Genomic DNA, 24,273 nt, shown 5'->3' on the forward strand with positions numbered 1-24,273 from the left:
CGGTGTTGGTGTTGTGTGTTGTGTGTGTGTGTGCGTGTGCGTTTGTGCGTGTTTCCATGTATGTGTGTGACCCTTCTGTACCCTTCTGAGACAGCTATTCTAAAAAAAGGCACAAGTTTAAGTTTGTTCCACCTGAGCGAGTCTGACTACAAGTCAAATGTGTTTGATGGATCCTTTTTGTCTTCTTCTAATGATTCACGAAAAATTATAATATCGGTACAGGACTTGAATGGGATTTGTGCCACAAATGCTAAAACGTTAGCATATGGAACTAGTATCAGGGAACTAAACCAAAGCATGGATTGCTGTCATACCTTGTCCATAGACTGCTTACAGGCTAAGGAAACCAATGTGAAATGTTGTAATTTGGGTGAACTATCCCTTTAAGGGGAAAGTAATCCAAAAGTAACAGAAAGTAACCAGATTACGTTACTGCGTTTGGATAATCCAAAAGTTGCGTTASTGATACATTCTTTATAACTGATTACATTTAGAATGTAACCTACCCAACCCGGGTGAGAATGGGTGTAGCGTGTGTGTGGAGGAATGTTTGTGTGGAAGAATGTGTATGTGGAGGAGTGTGTGATGTGTAATGAATGGTTTGTGAGGGAAATCCCAGCTCTGGGTCCAGATGGTAAATGTAATGAGGAAATTCAGCAGCATGCAAGGTGCATCTCCTGACACTAACGTCCCCCTCCCCTCCCTCTCCCCTCCCCCCTAACACTGCCTCTCCTGGGAGGAATTATGAATCATTTATGAATGAATCATTACTTTTAACAGATCGTTTTTCTCTACTGTGAAAACAGCCAGCGGTAGGAAAAACCACTATGTATTTATGTCTCAGTGTGTATTTATGTAGATAGATTTCTTAGATCGGCAAAAGTACGACTTAAAGCTTGCATAGCATATTTGTCATGGCTTTGCTCTGAAGCGCACATGTTGTCTGCAGATGACTATTTCTGGTAATGGGTTACCTCAAATACAGTAYGACCAATGACCATTGCCTCATATGTGTGATGTAATGCCTGAATCCATATTCACTGTATTAATCTACCGTAGCACAGCTTGATTAAATCTGTTGAAACATAGCTACTGCATTGAGTACATATTTTCCCCATTGTAGTTGAGGTCATGCCTGTGCTCTACCCAGCAGTCACCTGGTTAGCTGTAACCAGAGGAAAGCTGACCTTGACGAAGGTCAAAAGGTCAGTGGCCATTTTCAGTATTTTTTAAAATACTTGACAGCCGTGATTTGTAATAATCCATCTGCAGTATTTCCTGCTTAGATCGGTCAACCTGCTGCCCCAGAGCTGGAAACATTCATTAATTTCTTCCCACTGCTTTCTAATCCGTCAATCCGGTTAGCTATTGATTATCACCAATGAGAGAACTGGCCCGTCCTCACACAACCTGATCGGCGAAGAGAATTAAATGCGGCTATTCATCTCATCTGATTCCGTGGTTCTTAAATAATCCTGCAGGTTTTGAAATTGCAGGCTGATTATAAAGTCCGATCAGATGAGATGAGCGAGTTGTTTTAATCCTCAGCCCTGGGGAGATCCTCTCGCACTATTCGACCATTTCTTTTACCGACCAGTTGGGATTAGTGCTAATTTACTTATCTCTCACGCTCTAAACACTGCATGATTGTGTGTGTCACAAAATATCCTTCACGTCTAAAATCGTTATATTAAAATATCTCTATCATCCAAAACATACATGGTTTACCACCCATGACGCAAGTTAGCCGTTTCATGTACTTAGGGGTTCATATATGATGGGTATTGTTAAATGGCAATTAAGTGATGTCTTCGCTATCATGCGTTGACTAGAGGGCCTTGCGGAGGGTTTATAGACTTTGGGTGCTTGTGTCCTAGGATGAGGCTGTGTGACCCTTTGGCCACTGTATTAATGAGAGGCTTGTGTGTGTGTGTGTGTGTAGAGAGGACAGTGAGAGGACTCCAGTAGGGTGAGTATGGGTCACGTGGTTTCCCTACTGGGCCACCGTGCTCAGCTTGGAAAGGAGGCAGCTACTCTCTGTCACTTGTCTCTCTTCACATCACCTCGTGAGCACCTGACAGCTCGGATCAATACCAGTCTGGGAACAACACACACATCACCCACACAACAACACACACACCACACACACCACCACACACACACACACACACACCACACACACACACACACACCACACACACACACACACGACAACAACACACACACACACACACACACACAACACGATTTGATTAGGTATGAGAGTATGTGTTTTCTTCACCTTCAGGCCTTGAAGTTCCACTGGTCAGTAGTCACACATAACTAGAACCTGTAATCACTTAGCTATAAGTCAATTTGCACAACACATAATCAAAAACACGTCATCAGATGACCTCTTTTGACCAGAGCATGAGTCATGACAAGAATCACCAAGGGACAATACGTACAATCATACAAATATATCTGTTTGTTTTATTGAATAATATTCCATAATAAGACATCTCCCCTTGAGTCAGGTGTGATGTACTATAGAAATGTACACAGGTCTGTGTCAAACTCAGAGAGAGGGTGAGGGGAGGGTCCGGTGTGTCTCTAGTTGCTGTGGAGGAGGAGTCATCCCTTATCATGAAAGTTGGTAAATGGTGGTGCATGCATGCGTTGCAAAGATTCTCAATTCAACCTGGATTTGTTGTCCTTATTGCAGACTGCTGGACTGTTTTGTAGCCTKTTAGTCCTCCTTGCTAACTGTTAATCCTCGCTGATGACTGTTTGTCGTCCTTGCGAGCTGGTTGTCCCCATTGCAGGTTGTTAGTCCTAACTGCATTGTTTATACTCTCTGGTCTCAGTTTTTGTTGTGGCTGGAGAGTGAGATCCAGCTCTGCTCACTTTGGCTCAGTTGCCATGTAGAGTCCCACCTGGTAGGTAATACCACAGCTCTTCTTTCATAGGCTCCATTAGTGCTAAGCCCTGTGTTATTACTTATGGCTCGTGTTGGAAGACGTCTGTTACTTTCGGAAGACGAGAGGAAAGGACTGAGATAAACCAAGAGCCGAGAGGAAAAAGGAGGGGGCGTAGTTTGTTTTTGGAAGACTTGTGTGACCATAACGCTGAGCCCAGTGGGTGCTGGGGAAGTCTGGTCATTGCTGGGAAAGGTCATAACTGACTGACAGACAGGTGTTGGCTTCAGGAGGACAGATCTGGCCCTTTGCATGTTTCCACATGCTCTTTTGAACTTTGACAACATTTACAGTTTAGGCTTAAATCTCTGGCATACGGTAAATCATTCACACTGTGAGCTTCCACCCAGAGGATTTAGTTTGGGTGGAAGCTCACACTGCATCATTTAGCATTCTGTGGGAACGATGAACCAGTGTCCTTACCACTTCCCCCCAACACAACCCTGCTGTTCACCTACAAAACCACACTGAAGGGAGGATTGGTATGAGGAGAGAAAAACCTCCCTCCCAAGAGTCTGCATCAGAAAGACATGACAAAGCCAAATAAAACACAACAAGAAAAATGTTCACCACCTATTCTTGGAGATATTTGAAAAATATCAGTACAACACCTCACACACATATATCCCATATATTATTTATATATGGACATAGCTATATAGTAATATTTCTATGAAACAATGAGCCAGGAAAGCACCAACAAATGCTAGGTTTGTTGTCCATCCAAACAATTTCCCTGGCCTTTAGTTGTGTACTGTAGACTGACAGCCCCTATACCTTAAACATCGCTGTTAAATCATACTTAAACAGTCAAAAAGGCTAAGCCAGACTTCGGCAGTACTGTCAAATCCCTTCATAAGAACTCTATAAATATTTATTATTATTATTATAATGACATTTTAACCACTATTTTCTCTTGTTATTATGAGAGTGGTGTTCCCTGTTTGACCCCAGTTGGATCAGAACCTAAGACCAAAGTCCTTCAAACAGAGTGCACTCTAATGGAGTTCCACAGCATTGTCCCCAGAGTCTCGGAAAAGGACGGTAAACGACAGAAACCCAAGTAGCTGAGTACACGGTCAGATCACACTGGCCAGTTGTATGGGGCTGTTGATCTCTAAAGTGTACCGTAAGATGGGAGAAATATCTGCCCCCACATTTGTTGTGCATCAGGCCACTTTGTCCAGTTTACACGTTGGAATGGAACAAAATTGCTCTTGAGTTCATTGTCCACAAACATGGGTTGCTCCTCCCACTGCACCTAAGGGACATTATTGCTCTCAACGCTATACTATTGCTTTCCACTTTGGCTTTTATTGAGTCTATCGATCGTCACTTCACTCTCATTCCTTGTCTTTCTTTCTTTCCCCCTCTCTCTTTCTCTCCTTTTTCTCCCTCACACACTCATGCACACATACAGGTAGGCCATTGCACTCGCTCAGTCACTCTTTCACTCACCCACACAGACACACACGTGCAAACGAACGCACGTACAAGCACACAGTGTGTAGAGGGAAGGTTAATGGGCAGTAGACATATAGGACACCTTTTGGTGAGATTGCGCATTAAGTGTGACTTCGAAGCGGACATGAGCGGGCGTGTGTGAACCACAACTGTCCTTGTATTCTCAACGTCACTACCCCTCCCCTTCCCCTTGTGGGACCTGCTCTGCCTTAAATTCTGCTCTAATCAAGAAAAGAGCTCTCTTTGCCTTACTTTATGATAGCTAATTCATTATTTCTGCCTCAACCAGCTAAATATCCCTCTGGCGTGCTCTCAATATCAGAACCAAAGAGCAGTGGTGTAAAGTACTAAAGTAAAAATACTCAAGTAGTTTTTTGGGGTAGCTATACTTTACTATTTATATTTTTGACTACTTTTACTTTTACTTCAAATCATTCCTTAAGATACTGTATTTTTTACTCCATTCATTTTCCTTGACACTCAAAAGTACTCGTTACATTTTGAATGCTTAGCAGGACAGGAAAATTGTCAAATTCACCCACTTATCAACCGAACATCCCTGGTCATCCCTACTGTCTCTGATCTGACGGACTCGCTAAACAGAGAACATCCCTGGTAATCCCTACTGCCGCTGATCTAGTGGACTAACTAAACAGAGAACATCCATGGTCATCCTCTGCCAAAACATGCTTCATTTGTAAATAATGTCTGAATGTTGGAGTGTGCCCCTGGCTATCCGTAAATAAAAATAAACAAGAAAATGGTGGTGTCTGGTTTGCTCAATATAAGGAATTTTATATGATTCATACTTTTACTTTTGATACTTAAATACATTTTAGGAATTACATTTACTTTTGATACTTAAGTATATTTTAAACCAAATACTTTTAGACTTTTACTTAAGTAGTATTTTACTGGGTGACTTTGACTTTTACGTGAGTCATTTTCTATTAAGGTATCTTTACTTTTACTCAATTATGACAGTTGGGTACTTTTTCCACCACTGCCAAACAGTCCTGCTTCGCATTTAATATCATTTCACTGCCTCAAATTCAATATCAGAACTAGTGAACTTTCACTGCCTCACATTCAGTATCAGAATGAGTGAACTTTGCCTCACATTCTACCTCAAAACTAGTGAACTTTTTCTGCCTCACATTCTATCTCAGAACTATTGAACTTCCTTTGACTCTCATTGACTTCCTCTTTCTCATAGTAATCTTTTTCTGCCTCACATTTTATCTCAGAACAATTGAACTTTCTTTGTCTTACTTTCTTTCTCAGAACTAGTGCACTTTCTCTGTCCCACATTCTATCTCAGAACGTTCTCTGCCTCACATTATTTCTTAACTTTCGCTGTCTTACATTCTTTCTCAGAACTAGTGAACTTCCTTTGACTCGAAGTGACTTCCTCTTTTTCTGCCTCACATTCTATCACAAAACGTGAACCTTTTCTGCCTCACATTCTATTTCAAAACCATTAAACTTTCTTTGACTCTCATTGACTTCCTCTTTCTCATAGTAAACTTTCTCTGCCTCACATTCTTTCTCAGAACTTGCTGACTTTCTCTGCCTCACATTCTATCTCAGAACTTGCTGACTTTCTCTGCCTCACATTCTTTYGCAGAACTTGCTGACTTTCTATGCCTCACATTCTTTCTCAGAACCTGCTGAATTTCTCTGCCTCACATTCTTTCTCAGAACCTGCTGACTTTCTATCTTAATTCGTATCTCGAACTAGCTAACTTTTACTGCCTCACATTCAATATCAGAACTAGTGAACTTTCTCTGCCTCACATTCAATATCAAACAGTGAACTTTCTCTGCCTCACATTCTATCTCAGAACTAGCTAACTTTTACTGCCTCACATTCAATATCAGAACTAGTGAACTTTCTCTGCCTCACATTCAATATCAGAAATAGTGAACTTTTTATGCCTCAAATTCAATAACAGAAACTAAGTGAACTTTGCCTACATTCTGTTTCAGACGTAGAGAACCAGTTTGTCTCACATTCTACCTCAAAACTAGTGAACTTTCTCTGCCTCACATTCTATCTCAGAACCATTGAACTTCCTTTGACTCTMAKTGACTTCCTCTTTCTCTRCCTCACATTCTATTTCAAAACTATTGAACTTTCKTTGACTCTCATTGACTTCCTCTTTCTCTGCCTCACATTCTATTTCAAAACTATTGAACTTTCGTTGACTCTCATTGACTTCCTCTTTCTCATAGTTTCTTTGCCTCACATTCTCAGAACTTGCTGACTTTCTCTGCCTCACATTCTTTCTCAGAACTTGATAACTTTCTCTGCCTCACATTCTTTCTCAGAACTTGATAACTTTCTCTGCGTCACATTCTATCTCAGAACTAGTGAAGTTTCCTCCTCATACATTAGAACTCAGCAAGGAACCCTCATTCCCTAAAATGAAGTCTAACCCAAAAACGTTCTCAGATAGTCTACATCCCCAAAAAGCAGGCTTGACATTTCAGAACATGACTGTATCTCAACGACTGCCTACACACTCTGACCCTCTTAGAACATTCTAGACCATCTCAGACATACTCTTATCCTCAATAACATGCTCACATTCTGTACATTTTGGGAACAAGTAACATTCTTATAATGTCACTTTAATAATGTTTACATATCTTGCATTACTCATCTCATATGTATATACTGCATTCTATACTGTTTAACTGTATCTTAGTCTATGCCGCTCTGATATCGCTCATCCATATATTTATATATTCTTAATTCCATTCCTTGACTTTAGATTTGTGTGTATTGGGTATATGTTGTGAAATTGTTAGATATTATTTATTAGATATTGCTGCACTGTCGGAACTAGAAGCACAAGCATTTCGCTACACCCGCAATAACATCTGCTAAACACGTGTACTGTATGTGACCAATAAAATTAGATTTGATTTTCATTTGTTATGTATTTTCCCTCTCTGTGTTTTCCCTCATCTTCTGTAATGTTGTGGAACATATTTACAGGCAGTTCACTGCTATTGCCTGTTTCTTACAGACGAGCTCTCTAAGGGACAATGGTATAAGCTCACTTGTGTTGCCATCCCTTCTCAGTGACCCACTAGACAGGACAGGAGCTGGTCACACAGAACACCCCTGCTATCTCACTCTGACAGCACAGCCGCCATGGCAGGAACAAGCTACGCAGCAATGCCTTTGGGCATTTTACTGTATATATCCCCATGCTTAGAAAATCAGCCTTCTGTACACCAGGATGTCCCTGTGTATGTTGTACTGTTATGTCCATGATTTGTTTCAGATGTTATTGCCCATTGCTTTCTTCAGCACTCTCAGGCCAATAACAATGCAGTGGCAGTGCTGTGTTTGAAAGGTGGCCATTTGTCACCTAAACATCATCTCCACAGAGAAGGACATCACTAAGACACCCCTCACAGTGCCCCATGTCCAGTATGAAGGACATTGTAAAAGTTCCCTCCCACTCAACACACAGATACACACACAGAAACAGACACTTGCACGAACATGGATACACACACTATGCACTCCCAAAATAAACTCACATATTCCCACAAACATCCATACACTGGGAGAAGAACACAATCACAAACAGCCACGCACACAAAGAAATCCATATTTGCGAGTAGATTCCTCTGTGGTGATTTGATAACTCCGGTGAGGGGATAAGCAGTGAGATGTCTTTAGAATAGCAAGTAGGTGCTCCAGCTGTGTCTTATAAAAACTAATCCAGAAAGTCTCATATATCTATTGTGCTCCAGCTAAGAGCCTCCTCAGACTTTGATGTCAGCTTTAAACTCTGCTTCATGTCGACAACTGTTGCCAAGCAAAGGATACACTCAGCGGTCACTAGCACTACCTTTCAGGTGACAGATAATTTAATCAGATTTAACAGGTCCAATCCTTACCATTTATCTGAAATAGTTTAGTGAATTATGAGCAGGCTAGCAATTGGGAGTATTCTAAGCATGCACATTCATAACCACTGTCACTATCTCCCTCACTTGTATAAAATGCCGTACTTTCTTTTTTAACACAGCCCAGCTCTGACAGAGACTCAAACCTGTACAAATATTGCAGAGACATGTTACATTTTTTTTTTTACATACATTTAAGCGAATAACCTAAGCAATTATGGCTGTATTCCATAAAATCCCCAGGAAATAACCTTCAAAGAGTTGCATCAGAATAACATTGGGCCCAGAGGGCTTTTAGCTCCATCACTCTCTCACATGCTCAGAATCAGCCTGCTGAGCCCAATCTGAAATCATCTCTGTCAAGCTACTGTTATGTGGGTCCACACATGGCAGTCATGTCCCAGTCAGGGTTCTAAGAGTAATTTGGACATGGTGCTTTCATGGCTCCAGAAGGGCAAATGGCTATCAACTTCAGATAATTGAATACCCTGACATTTCTGTCTCGTTATTTTGCCTGTGAGATTATTGCAAGGCTATGCGGCAGTTGAATCATCAATATCACCATAATCACTGTAACCATTGTAATTATCCTTATCCTTATCATCATCATCATCCTCATTATCATCCTTTACATCATCCTCATGATTTAATATGATAAACTTCTTCAGTTCCCTCCATTTATTTCCTCATTGTGATTGATCAAAGGAGAAATGGACTTTGAAAGAGTGAGCTAGAAAAGGCTGGTCACTGAAAAAGTTATCCTGTAGCCTGTAGATATCTCTGATCCCAAAAGAGCTGGCTTGACTTTTCTCTTTCAGCAGAATATTTGGCATTTTTGAAATTGATTGGCTGACTGCAGTTCAACAGACAGGCCTACTATCAAATATAAATAGATCTAGATCCCCCTGATGTTGTCCAATAAAACATCATTTTGATGGCCCAAGTCCAGCTGTGGGGTGTGTGATTTGCAGGTGGGCAGATGGTGGAGGCCAGGCATAGCGACACTGTCACCATGGTGATTTCCATTACTTAGAAGAGTGGACCCACGCATAGCGATTATGATGACAAAGTGATTAGTGTTACACACTTTTTCTCCAACATCCACACACACAATCGCACGCACATACATCAAAATACACTGATTAGAAATGACTGTGTGTGGGCGAGGGTAGGTTATTTCTGAAAATTGAGACAGGTGATGGAGGGCAGTAGATCAATTAAAGAGGTATGACACAGGCTGTGCTTTTGGTAGTGAGTGTACTAGAGGAGGGGTAGATGTGATTGACAGGGAGGAAGGGTGGTGATGCTGACTCGGGCCCTGGTCCAGCTCTCTCTCTCTGGTGATAGGTGAGAGGAAACCCTCCCAGAACCAGACCTGGTGAGCTGCTGATGAGGTGTTGACCCCTGACACTTCAGCATGGTGCAGCCCAGTGTACTTCTGGTAAAGGGGGCCCATGAGGGTCATTCCTCCAGCAAGCCCAACACATGATGGGTGATTGAGTCCCCATTGAGTTCTCAGTGTCACTGCTCCCCCTCCCCTCCCCTAGGTCCCCTGTGCTACGAGGCGTCAGCCTTGGGAGCTTTTTTCTCTTTCCTGCAGTTCTTGATGGAGAATGTTATTTCATGACGTTCTTCTGACGTCTTCACTGTCTTCCGAGCAGGGCTGTCTTTATCTCTTTCCTTCTCTTTTTCCTTCTCTTTTTCTTTCTGTTCATTGACTAGTTCGTGTAGCGATGGCTCCTTGTACATGGCAACTGTGGAGCAGAAGAGAGAAACAGTTGAGTGTCCAGTGCACATCTATGACATCTATGATAACTTAATATGTTTCTGATATATCCGTGTCTTATTTGTTCCTCTCAAACATTCATCATAGCTTGGACAGGAGGGCACGTGACCAACCTTCAATGACTTTAGGCAGGAAGTGTGCGGCTCCCTTGGTCTTCTTCACCCGGTTGCCCTTCATAACCTGTCCGTCGCGGTTGATACCGATATACCAGGAGCGACCCGACTGGCTCTGTCTGTAGAGCATGGAGGAGTAGGTCACGTAGTAGTTCTCAAACACACTCTCCTTGAACTTACACTCTGGAGTGAAGTGTTCCTAAAGGGGAACAAACACAACAAACATCATGAGAGGATCGACTGTACCCATTAACCCAGAAACACAAACAGACATTCCAATGCATGCAGAGTATGTGCTCACAAAGACCGTAGGCGCACACACACGCTCAGTGAAAAACAGATTCATTAAGAGAGTTGTGACTAAGGGGAATGGAAGGGAATGCTTGGATTCTATGTGTATTCATGTTTCTTTGAAAAAGCGAGAACATCCTGGTCTTTGGGGAGAAGAGTGTGGAATTATTACACTCATAGAGAGGGATTACGTTATAGCATCAGTGGTATAAACTTAACAAAGCCCTCTAAAGGTACAGTGGAAGGGAGAAACCGCTGGGAGACTCTCCCATAAACAAAAGATTGACACATACCTACAAATACACGCACATAGTATGCAAATGAATAAATACACACACAACAATACATTCACAGTTATTTTGAAAACACATGAAAGTACGGAGGCAGAACAAATGGTTCAATGGAAGTCCCTTTCAACCTTCAAATTCAAAATTCAGTACAGAGCACTAACACACTGTAATACTGGCTGAAAGTGAACACACATAGCAGAACCCATCCCCTTCAAAGTTAAAGCTTATCCAACATTTATGGTGCACCTCCACCTAAGACTTACCCCACACCTGTGTGTTACCGGTGTCTTATGGTAATATGGGCTCTAGTGTTATTGTGTTTCCTTGGGGTGACCCGAAACTTGGGGCGAGCAGAATCAACAACCTCTACGTCATTCAAGACTGTTGCTTTGTGAGAAGGTGTCCCCAAGTTAGAGCAGTTCCACCGAAGCCATGGCCCAGTAAAACATGGCTGCCGGCCCACGTAGATGGAAACAGAAAAGTCTGAGCCTTTTGGGTAAAACACTGGGGTAAATGGAAACTCGACAGTTATTGGCTGTTAGAACATCTCCACAGTCCCTACACCAGTGTTTAACCCCTCTATGTCCAGCACTAACATAAGGACCACTAAACCCTGCAGAATGTTGCCTGGTGATTGTAACCACTAGCGACAGGTATACATCTCTCTTAGTCACCGTCAGCCTCCTTCCCTTGTCAGAGAGCAAACCTAATCTGCACGATTTATATAGTGCGAGCAGAAGGGCAGAAACAGCTGACTGAAGACTTTCTCTGGGGCTCAGGGAGACTGGGGGAGACTGGGGGAGGACGAGTCGGCAATAAGAAGGGGCATTAAGGAGTCAGTAGTGGACTCGTCAGGGATGAAGGAGCTCCATGGTCACACGCTCCCAGATCATCACCTCTCACTTTCAAGGTGCTGGGCGTGTCTGGGAAAGTCAATCACGCGGTACCATATCTCCACCTCGCCCTGCTCCGCCACGCCCTCATATCCTTCCTCAGTTCCCCTCGAACCCGTTTTCTCTATTGTACCTCCGGACCACCTAGGCCACCCTCATCTGTAGGTACTTTCCACCCCCAGCCCCCCCAGATCACAGAGTTATTTATACGTCTTCTGTCAGGTTTGGTATCTTAAGGAGCTTGATAAATGATCTGCTTCATTCATTATTAATCAGGGTGGAGAGGGAGAGAAAGGGTATTTGGTATTTTATTAGGATCCCCATTAGCTGTTGCGAAAGCCATAGCTACTCTTCCTGGGGTCCACACAAAACATGAAACATGACATAATACAGAACATTAATAGACAAGAACAGCTCAAGGACAGAACTACGTACATTTAAAAACGGCACACGTAGCCATAATATCAATACATACACACAAACTATCTAGGTCAAATAGGGGAGAGGCGTTGTGCCGTGAGGTGTTGCTTTATCTGTTTATTGAAACCAGGTCTGCTGTTAATTTCAGCAATATGAGATGGATGGGAGTTCCATGCAATAATGGCTTTATATAGTACTGTATGCTTTCTTAAATCTGTTCTAGATTTGGGGGACTATGAAAAGACCTCTGGTGGCATGTTTGGTGGGGCTAGTGTGTGTGTCAGAGCTGTGTGTAAGTTGACTTTGCAAACAATTTAGAATTTTCAAGATAAGACAAAACTAGAGCCTGCAGGACTTGCTTTACGGAGTGTGGTTTCAAAAAAGCAGAACATCTCTTTATTACGGACAAACCTCTCCCCATCTTTACAACCATTTAATCTATTATGTTTTCACCATGACAGTTTACAATCTAAAGTAACACCAAGTAATTTAGTTTCCTCAACTTGTTCAACAGCCACACCATTCATGACCAAATTCAGGTCCAATTTACTGGCCACCCATTCCAAAACTGACTGCAACTCTTTGTTAAGGGTTTCAGTGACTTCATTAGCAGTGGTTGCTGACAAGTATATCATTGAATCATCAGCATACATGGACACACAGGCTTTGTTTAATGCCAGTGGCATGTCATTGGGAGAGAGAGGGTCTGAGTCTGAGGCCTGCTCCCCTGGTTCTCCCCTGGTTCTCCCTCAGGACCTGCAGTTGGAAGGAGGGCACCAAGGACAATTAGTCTCCAATCACCATAACCTAGGACCCTACCACTGACCTCTGTGTCACCATAACCCACAATCAACCTCTGAATCATCACCAGTCAGGATAACCCATTACTAAGACCTAGATAACCTTCAATTCTGAAATTGACCCTCATGATAACACAATTTCCTCTCTGAAATTATACCCTCACGAAAACCCACCAGTCGACTTCTGAAATGACCCTGACGATATCCCATGTATTGTACTTGTAAACACTACCATGACGATAATCTTTGATAAATCCTGTGGAATGAGCCTAATTCTAACCCACATCTTCATTATGACGTCGATCTAACAGCATATGTTAGCAGGACGTCTCCTGAGGTTTCCTGGAAAGACGTCAGCACAGAGGAAGGACCCTCATCATAACCTACCGCTAAACCCCTGAACTAATCATCCTTATAACCTCCAACTCAGCTACCATGACTGCTTTGACGAATCTCATACAATCTAGTTTCTGTAATTACCATGCCTTTAATCCATGAGTCAGCCTCAAGGACCCAGGTAATCTACTATCTATCTCTGTAGAATGGAAGACCCCCCCCCCCCCCCMCAATGTGACCTTTGAACTTCCACTGAGTACCTATAGAACCACCAGTGGAGTAAATAATTGCTGAGTGTGTGTTGAACGTGACAGGGAGGGTCACCATTTTTAAGTGTAGAAGGGGGTGGGGGGGGGGAATATTAAATAAAATAAAAATCTCATCCTTCACTTGTGACTTACTGACTGACTCGGGCAGCCTCCTTTCCCTGCATCTCCAGCCAGAATGAATTTTAATGAAAGCTGGCGAAATAGGTAATATCCAGCGTCCGTGCAGAGAATCCTGAGGATGGGAAGAACCTCTTTATCATGCAGAGCAGTGTCCCGACCTTCTCCTCACCCCTCTTCTTTCTCCTCCTCCTCTTCCTCCTCCTCCTCCCTCAGTGCCTGATTACACCTATTCTACCTGCTCCAGGAGGCTGAACTCCTAACGCCACCATACATCACGCTACGTTGCTCTCCTGAAACAGTAGTTAGGCCAAGGACTCAGGCCAGAGGCTAGCACACAAGGTGTTTACATTGTAACTGGTGCCTCTTCCTCACCCATTAGYCATTCATACATTTAGGGCTATTCATGCAGATTCATAGGGAGAATCTCAATGGCATACTACTCTCCTAGCCTCCTTCTCAAAACCATTGGTTGAGAAAGCCAGAGGTCCCACCTCTCTGACATTCTCCTCCCATGGGTTTTGAGAAGGAGGTGGGAAGAGAGGGGAGAAAATGTGAGGAGTATGCAATTGAGAGTCTCCCATAGTGGGGGAGTTCTATGCCACTTTCTCCCTTTCAAACAACCTCCTTTCGCATAACAAAATGTCATCTTTAGCACGTCCTGCCACCTCTACTTTGTCTGTTCTTCTCTGATAAGTAAATCACCTCTTGCACCAGTGCAAATGCTTAGTAAATATGACGGGAGAGTAAAATACAATATGTGTTGGGCTCATAGTAAGACTGAGGTCCTGTTTCCTTGGTGCAGTGCTCTGTATTGCCAGCAGGGGTGGTAGTGACACATTAGGCAGCCCTGCCTGGGTCTGTTGACCATCCCCGCAGTCCCGGGTATTCTAGGAGATGCTGTGAAATCTGCCTAGCTACAGTAATCCCGCCATATTTTCATGGTGCTGCATTAACGCTGTAGCAACAACCCCCCTCAAAACTTTCACTGAATCTCCTATTGGGTCTTTCCTCTGTGTGTGTGTGTGTGTGTGTGTGATGGAGTGTGTGTGTGTGTGTGGATGTGTGTGTGTATCGTGTGTGTTGTGGTGTGTGTGTTGTATGTGTGTGTAGTGGTGTGTGTTGTGTGTGTTGTGTGTGTGTGTGTGTGTGTGTGTGTGTGTGTGTTGTGTGTGTGTGTGTGTGTGTGTGTGTGTGTGTGTGTGTGTGTGTGTGTGTGTGTGTGTGTGTGTGTGTGTGTGTGTGTGTGTGTGTGTGTGTGTGTGTGTGTGTGTGTGTTTTGGAGTGTGCAGACGTGGGGGACACTAGCACATGTTGTTGATGTTTTTAGAACCAGGTGCAGATGTTCTGTGACATGGCCTATTACATAAGTTAACCCCTGTGTAGTCTTAACATTCTGTATACTCCCCTTGTCCTAAGGGTCAAAAATGACCTGCCTTCACTAAACCCTTCAAATAAAGCCGCTTAATTGAATAATTTTAAACCCCATGCAAAAATCTATTTTGCATGAAGAAACAACCTGTCATTCATCACAAACTTTGTGAATATCTGGGTTTTCCCGCTTCACAATGCAGAAAGACTGCATTTAATCAGTGGACACCACTCCCTTTTATTAAAACACACCTGTCATAATTGTTTTCTATACTAAAGTAGAGGTTTATTATTATTATTATTATTATTGCTGAAGGTATTGCATAGGTGTCAACATAGTTTTTTAGCAAGAGATAGCACATATAGCCTAAGAAAGTAGCAGAAAGATTTGAATGCATTTTATTGAACAATAACAGTCTTGAACTTTTTTGGCAACATAGTGATATATTCTTATATACTGTACAATGAGGAATTCAACTGCAAAATACTAGCCTTCTCCCATTTTTTAACCATTGCCCCCACCCACAAGGTGTATAAACAACAACAATAAACACGAATAAAATAAGATAATAGATAGAAAACAAAAATGTGAAGAACATAAATCAATCATCTCTAATTAGCACATGTAGGACAGTATGCAAGTGTGTCTGCATGGACTTTGCAGATGTATTTTTCACATGTGCAGCACATAGTATTTGTTTTACAGTCCTTCTTTGGGGGCCAGAATTGGAATATCCTCCTCTTGCCTGCCCCAGCTGCAGCCTCAGGTGGATCAGGACAATATTCAGTCCCCTGAACAGCTTTCACAAGCGCTGCAGAGGCTGCTGTGCGGGGGAGGCACTCCCTTCTTTGAATGCGTGGGGTTACAAGTGCCTTTCCCAGCTGCTCCAGGAACACCCTCCTCTTGTTTCGATTATCAGGCATCCAGGTAGGGTTGATCTTGTTCCATATCACGAAAGCATTGTATGAGGACGCATCAATGATGTTATGGAAGATGACCAGGGGCCAGCGGGCAGTCATCCTCCTGCAGCTGTAAGTTCCAATCACCTTGTCCAGGTTGTCCACGCATCCTTTGTTGTGGTTGTAGTCCAGGATGATGGCTGGCTTCCTATCCTCATGATCACTGATCTCAGCCGTTTTGTGCAGTGTGCTCAGGAGGACCACATTCTTGTTCCTCTTTGGGAGGTAAGAAAATAGAGTGGTGGTGGGGGTGAAGGCAAACTTTGATGAGAAGAGAGACCTTGTTGTGAGGAGTGCAGGGGGGAGCTCAGGCTTGTTCTTTCTAACTGTGTCAACCATTGTGATCTTCCTCTTCAGGAGCTGCTGGCTGAGTTCAAACAGTAGCACACATAATCTCAATTTCTCATTGTGTGTGTGTGTGTGTGTGTGTGTCTTTGTTGTTTTTGTGGTGTGTAAATGATTTTATAACTGCCGGGTCAAAAATGACCCTAAGACAATCTTTGTACCCTGGTGGTGTACAGCTTTCATGGAAATATGAACAAAGGCGATGTTTCACTTTTTTTAACGTTGGGTCACTCTAGGAAAAGTCATCAAATTTCAAGTTGAAAAAATATCATTTAGGGGTTTTTCTCTGCTGTTATACATAGTGTTGGGTCATTTTTTGAACCTTAAGGACAACACAAGGGTTAAGAAGGCATACAGTGCTGTGAAAAAGTATTGGTCGCCTTTCAAAGTTTCTCTACTTTTGCATATTTTTGAAACTTTTTGTTATCAGATCTTCAACCAAAACAGATCTTCAACCAAAGTGAACAAATAACACAACAATTACATACTTATTTCATTTATTTCATTAAAAAAAGTTAGGAACCTCATACACATTAGGAACCTCATACCAATKGTCAAACATGGTGGTGGTAGTGTGATGGTTTGGGGATGCTTTGCTGCCTCAGGACCTGGACAACTTGCCTTAATAGAAGGAACCATGAATTCTGCTCTGTATCAGAGAATTCTACAGGAGAATGTCAGGCCAGCCGTCTGTGAGCTGAGGCTGAAGCTGAAGCACAGCCGGGTCATGCAGCAAGACAATGATCCAAAACACAATCAAGTATACATGAAAATAGTTAAAAAGCAACACATTTAACATTTTGGAATGGGCTAATCCCAATTGAGATGTTGTGGCAGGACTTGAAACCAGCAGTTCATGGTTGAAAACCCACAAATGTTGCTGAGTTACAGCAGTTCTGCATGCAAGAGTCGCTCAAAATTCCTCCACAGCGACGTGAGAGACTGATCAACTACAGGAAGTGTTTGGTTGCAGCCAATGCAGCTAAAAGTGGCACAAGCAGTTATTGAGTGTAAGGGGCAATTACTTTTTCACACAGGGGAATTGGGTGTTGCATAACTTTGTTAATTCAATAAAAAAAAAGAAGTATCAATTTTTGGGGTTATTTATAAACTCAGGTTCCCTTTATCTAATATTAGGTTTTGGTTGAAGATCTGATAACATTCAGTATAAAAAATTTGCAAAAATATAAAAAATCAGAAAGGTGGCAAATACTTTTTCACGGCACTGTAGATGCACTTAAAGAGAGGGGTTAACAGAGGGTGAGGCTGACCTCACTGGCCATGTTGTGTGCACAAGCATTGCAATATACAGGTTATTCAATAATTTCACCCACACCGCTCAAGCGCTAGTCTTTGATTGGGCTGGAGGTTGTGAACGAGCATCTGCGTACCCAAGTGCTAAAATAGAGCTTGTTTCTATTTGAGACGCGCCACTTGCTGCAAGTCCCCTCCTGACTGGATATCAGGAAGTTACAGACCTATGTGGAAGCTTGAAAGACAAAAGAGGAGAGATTAATTAAAGATGAACTAAAAACACACTAGGCTTCCCTTTTTATCTGTGGATTAATCGTCGGAGTAGAGAAACACGCGATTTTGTATGACTCCGGGTCAAAATTCTACTCTATACGCATGCCAGCTAAAATAACAACCAAATGTTCATCTCCCAGGACAAGCTAGCTAAATATCCACGAATGTTTCATGTGTGTAGTTGATTCACAGTTGGTTTTGGTATTTTAACCTGCGTGCCCAGATTGTGTCTGGTGTGGATGGACAAAATCAAAATGAGCGCGACGGCGAACGCGAGCGCGTGGCGGTGTAGTCAGCATGTGAGGCATGCAGATGGCCCTCTGTCACCATAACTACATGGCCCTTTTCTAATGGTTTATGATGCCACGGCTTGGTATGATGTTATATTGTATGAGTGATAGCTAGGAGCAGAGTGAGTTGGGGCTAGGGGATGTGTAAGTGGAGTCTACTGCCTACTGTACACTCATCTCTGGGTTGATTGACAGTCTCTGTTGATGTGATTCACATGCAGGGGAGTGACAGAGGTGACCACGCATCCACCTCTCATCCCTTCATACCTCCATTTGTCATCCCCCTTTCAATATCCCCTTCATAGGAGAGAGAGAACGGAGGGAGATAGTGTACTTGTGATGTCTCTGTGTGTCATTAGATCAGCAGTGGTCTTTCTCATAGGCTCGGGGTAAATTACACAGCAGTGATACATCTGTCAAAACAAAGCTCTTTGTTCACAACACTCTCACACCCAATACACATACAGATATGTACACGCTATCTGATGCTGTGTGGCTAGAAAGACTACAACAACAGATGTCACTGGTGCGGCAACCAAGTCTACATCTCTTACTTATTTGTACCATCTTAGCAGAGAGCCTTGGTGCTGGACTAATGATAAATGAATAGAAAGAAGGAACCCTGCCTGCAGACAGTATTACTTCTAGCTAAGTGCACTTAATTGCCTGGCTGGCAACATGTCTCCCTCTGTATCATTCCATTCCATTTCTCTCTACCTCATCCCTTCTTTCTCTATCCCTGCCGTTTTGCCCGATTACTCTTCTCTTCTCTCTCCTGTTATTTCTCCCCCATTGTGATGGAGATGATGCTACCTGGCTGGCTGTGTTGTCCTGCATCTCAATGCAGCCCTCACAGGTGAAGAATGGACTACACAGGCATTCATCAGGTCTCTCTCTCTCTCTCTCTCTCTCTCTCTCTCTCTCTCTCTCTCTCTCGAAAAAAAACACACACACGGATACAGCACCACATAGATATTACAGTGATTTACATGTATAACCTCACAAGCAATTAAACGCAGACAATAGAAATTACTCATACAAGCACAGACACAAACACAATTATCCACTCAAATATACACAGCCGCATGTGTAAATTCTGCCCACACACACACACATCAACCACTACACAAATGCGCTGAACATATATTACATCATAGACATTACAATTTAAGGTATGCATACGTACATCAACACACCCATTAAATACGCAATCATCGCGGTTCATTTCATAGGCCTGATTGGCATGCATTGGAACTGCATCTGTGAAATCTAGTCTCTCTATTGTGCCTCTTCCCACCCACCATCTCTCTCTCTGTCTTTCTCGCACGCACGCACGCACGCACGCACGCACGCACGCACACACACACACACACACACCACACACACACCACACACCACACACCACACACACACACACACACACACACACACACACACACACACACACACACAATCGGCCCCCTTCTCTCGCACATCTCCCCCCTCTCATGGCCCAGGAGGGTTTTCCAGAGAACACAGATGATAAAATGGGTCAGGACAGAGCTGAGTACTATTTTTTACAAAAAAATAAGCCATTTTCCTGGAGTCTCCTACAGGTATAGGGAAGCTGAGGCTCATGGCTGAGACAACAGAGCTGTGACATGGAGTTCCCCCTTGTCATTAGCTCCAGACTGCCCTCCTGGGCAATGTGCTTCACTAGCCTGACAAAAGCTGGCTGATCACGCTTTTACTGCAATGCACATCCTAATTGAAAAGAGGAGGACAAAGAATCAAAGTGAGTGAGTGAGAGAGAGAGTGAGAGAGAGTGAGAGAGAGTGAGAGAGTGTGAGAGAGTTAGAGAGAGAGAGAGCCCTGCAGAGGTTTTCCCCAATGGCAGTGTCCTCTGTGTCTCTTGTTGTCACTCACCTCAGCCTCTCACCCACACAGTCACAAAACAGAATACATCAATGTTTCAAACATGCATCCGCACTCACAAACAACAGCTTACCGGTGTGTGACTGTAACACACACCAAACACACAAGGTTACACATTCTCAGCATTATTCTATTCTAAGGGAAGACACTCTGTCTGTCTGCTTGAAGCCACATAGAAGGCCTATGTGAGTTACCGAGGGGTTTTGACTGTGTTTCCTTTGAACCCGATACTCCTATTGCCTCTGTACACACAGACAAACGCCTTCTCATTGCAGAATGTTCATCTTCAGCTCAGGGATATTCTCTCTCTCTCACACTGACAGAGGTGTGGCTGTTACAACCTTACACCAACGCTCCAATGACAAACAAATGATTGTTCTCCGTGACTCTCCCAACTTGAATGTGTCTGCCCTACATGCACTGTACGCTGACAGACTTTATGTATGAAGTATCGCACGGTTACGCCCTGTGTTTTAAAAAAAGGATTCTGTGACACACACACACACACACACACACACACACACACACACACACACACACACACACACACACACACACACACCCACATGTGAGATTGATGAATGTTTCCCTACTCTGTAAGTGCTATTGCTCTAAATGTCCTTTACAGTAGCACAGACACCAGTTAGTAATTGGTCACACTAATTCAGGTGCTAATCCCTGTTATTATTCTGCTGTTTTATGTTTGCTGTGGCAATCTAAGGATCTCGGGGCACAGTACCTTTCATCCTTAATCACACACAGAGTTACACCCTATTACTAAGTTGTAAAGAGACTTAACGCTGAAACAGTACATCCTCAGTACCAGACGCTGTATCTATAGCCTCATACTTACCTCAACGCCCCATAAAATTACAATTGCAGATTCAAATCGCACAATGTATACTGCAGGCTACATGGACAAATGAATATACTAGATCTACCATCAAAAGTTTTGGGGTCACTAAAATGTACTTTTTTTGAAAGAAAAAGCACATTTCTCTGATCATTAACATAACATGAAATTTGATCAGAAATTACAGTGTAACAATGTTATTTCGCTAATTACTATTGACGCTGAAAAGCTGATCTTAATGGAATATCACATAGTGCGAACAGATGCCCATATCAAGCAACCTCACTCCTGTTTCCAATGAAGTGTGTGTAGTAACCAGGTTTCATTTTAAAAGGCTTAATTGATCATTAGAACAACCTTTTACAATCATGTTTAGCAACAGCTTGAAAACTTGTGTCTGCTTACAAGAAGCAATAACGCCTTCTTTAGACTATTGAGTATCTGAGCATCTAGCATTTCTGGGTTTGATTACAGTGCTCAAAATGGCCAGAAACAAATAACTTTCTTCTGAAAACTCATACAGTTTTTCAGCTGTGCTAACATAATTGCAAAAGGGTTTTCTAATGATCAATTAGCCTTTTAAAATGATCAACTTGGATTAGCTAACACAAAGTGCCATTTGAACACAGGTGTGATGGTTACTGATAATGGGCCTCTGTACGCCTATGTAGATATTCAATAAAAAAATCTGCTGTTTCCAGCTACAATAGTAATTTACAACATTAACAATGTCTACACTGTATTTCTGATTAATTTGATGTTATTTTAATGCACAAAAAAAAGAAGCTTTTCTTTCAAAAACAAGGACATTTCTAAGTGGCCCCAAATCGTTGAACAGGGGGTGTATATTTCTAAGTGGCTCAACTGCACCGCTGAATCCAAGCCCATGGAACAGGATGTGCAACTCCAGATTGAAGTCCATTTCAGCACCATGGAGAGCAAACAGATTCTCCTGGCACAGAGTTCAGCATCATGGACAGAAACCAGATTCTCCTGGCACAGAGTTCAGCACCATGGACAGCAACAACACAGACCGTAATTGAGGAGATTTCGCAACAGCAGTCCACTCCTGATATGGCTGTTCCAGCCGTTGCATGGTCATTATAACTGTCATTTAGAGAGCCAGAGCTTTACTGAGTATCTCTATTGCTGGCACTGGCCTATTGCCACACAGCCATTTCCCCCAGGTTTACTCAGAAACATTACTGTAAAAGACATATTGTCCAATGTTGCTACTGGTTTATGTATTGTTGAGCATGTGGACTCACAGAGGTGTAGAGGTACCCCTCGCTGTTCATGCCCAGGTAGAGCCCTGTCTTCGCTCCCTGGATCGCCACGATCCTCAGACCCACAGGAATCAAGTTGAATTGTGCTGCAGAGAGGCGGAAAGATGGAGGGAGGAGAGAGAAACATTAGAACATGAGACTGACATTAGACCGATCCAGAGAGCAGCAATCAGAGATTTTCCTAGGATGTCCTCTATAGGAATTAACATGGCTGTTGTTTCACCTCTGAATAACCCTACTGGTCACAACCTCGCTGAGCCTAAGCCACAGTGTCATGAGCGAGATATGGAGTGTTGTTGGAGTGAGGCGCTATCATCACGTCACCTCAGGTTTGCCATACTCTTGCTCTAATCTGGTTGCAGCACCTCCCTGAAGACAGCTAAGAGGACTGGTGAAACACAAAGGAATAGAACGAGAGCATATGAGAGAGATAGTGGGAGAAAACAAGGGAGAAAGAGAGTGTGAACAACAGAGAGGATGGAGTGACAAAAAGATGACAGAAATAGACGTCAGGAAGGGGCAGAGGCGGGAGGAAGGAAGGAAGAGAAAGGACAAGTCTATCCTCTATCTCTCTTGTCTCTTCTCACTCTCTCTGGGGCGTGCCGGGTTTCAGGGGTGTTACTAAGCTATTCTACATAGACCAATGGAACCATCAGAACAGGACAACAGAGTCGAGAGAGTAGAAGACAGATCGGGTGGAAAAGAGAAAGTAGAGATGAGAGAGATAAAGGAACAATTATTGCTTCCATGGATTTTAAATGTGCCAACTAAATATCCTTATCAAATCCACACCCATTCTGAAACCTAAACCCGATGCAATAAGAAGCACAGCGTCTTTGTCAACATGTGATTGTGTTGTCTGTTTATTTGCAGACCTTGCTGTTTGTGAGGGGGCATCTGGCTTTCTCTATCTCTAAATATATTTGAACAAGATCTTTGTCAAATCCTCTTGTTGATTTTGTGTATTTTCACTGTTGACAGTTTCTAAAGGCGCTTTTGGGAATCAAATAAGATTAATATTGAAAGTCAATACATAAATCCAATCCATATTAAAAGTAAATCAACAATTCAATGAAACAAAGAACCTGCAGAGCGAGTGGTCCTTGAGGATGTCTCAAGTGGTTATTTATTTATATGCTGAATAACAACTATATTCTTGTACAACGATGTCACGGTATATCAAGAAAGCAGACATGTCTATAAGTCTCCGATGTGACCTCCCCATTCTCTGCCTCACCATGCTGCTGTCTTCGCTCTTCCCTTTTCATCACTCTGTAGTGTCATAGTCACCCTGCACCAAACCCTCTGACAACCTCCAGCCCAATCAAAGACCAGTCAATCTGTTCCACACGCTCCTCTCTGCTCTGCTCCTCACACAGCTGAGCCAGAGGAGGAGAGCTGAGGACAGACCCAGTCATCACACACCGCACACACACATCCCTCTCACTCCCCCTCTCTTTCTGATCCATTCTCTCCCTTCCATCTCTCTCTCTATTTCTCTACTTCTCCTTCTATCTTCTCTTCACATGACCTCACTATATGAAGGATTTTATGGATGAGGGAGTTTTTTTGCACCTTGTCATTTTAGACTAATCATGCATTGTGTGTAACACTGAATATTTCAGTGTTTCAAATTGTGTGCTTAGTGTGGTTTTGTGTTTTGTGTACTGTTGCCATGGCCTGATCTGAGTTGGTGTTAATGGTGATTGGGTTGTGTGCTGCGTATAGGTGTAATTATTCCAGTATACCACGATACCAGTATCTAGTATCCACCTATTCTGGAAAAGCATAGGCTTCAGTACCTCAGCCACAGACCAATAGCCCTGATCAGCGGTTGTTGAATGAGCAATCAACTGGTGCCAGTGACCAGACACTGAGAGAAGTATACAATACCTGGCTACTAAGCCGAACTGCAAGCCATAGCCCAAACACACACCACCACACACACACACACACACACACACACACACACACACACACACACACACACACACACACACACACACACACACACACACACACACACACACACACACACACACACACAAACACACACACACA

At 42.9% G+C, this 24,273-nt stretch overlaps 1 protein-coding gene across 2 annotated transcripts in view; it reads right to left on the bottom strand.

Moving 5' to 3' along the window:
* Window positions 1-9,870: 9,870 nt before the first annotated feature.
* LOC111950842 (fibroblast growth factor 11-like) overlaps window positions 9,871-24,273 on the bottom strand; it is a 50,267-nt gene continuing 35,864 nt past the window's right edge. For both annotated transcript variants that reach the window (XM_023968750.1, XM_070434587.1), the window contains 3 exons: window positions 22,195-22,298; window positions 10,251-10,449; window positions 9,871-10,105 (listed from right to left, as the gene is read on the bottom strand). In XM_023968750.1, the coding sequence (XP_023824518.1) occupies window positions 9,909-10,105; window positions 10,251-10,449; window positions 22,195-22,298 (500 nt within the window). In that variant the 3' untranslated portion in view covers window positions 9,871-9,908. The remainder of the gene's footprint in view (window positions 10,106-10,250; window positions 10,450-22,194; window positions 22,299-24,273) is intronic.

This window comes from Salvelinus sp. IW2-2015, linkage group LG23 (genome assembly GCF_002910315.2).
Source record: "Salvelinus sp. IW2-2015 linkage group LG23, ASM291031v2, whole genome shotgun sequence".
NCBI lineage: Eukaryota > Metazoa > Chordata > Actinopteri > Salmoniformes > Salmonidae > Salvelinus > Salvelinus sp. IW2-2015.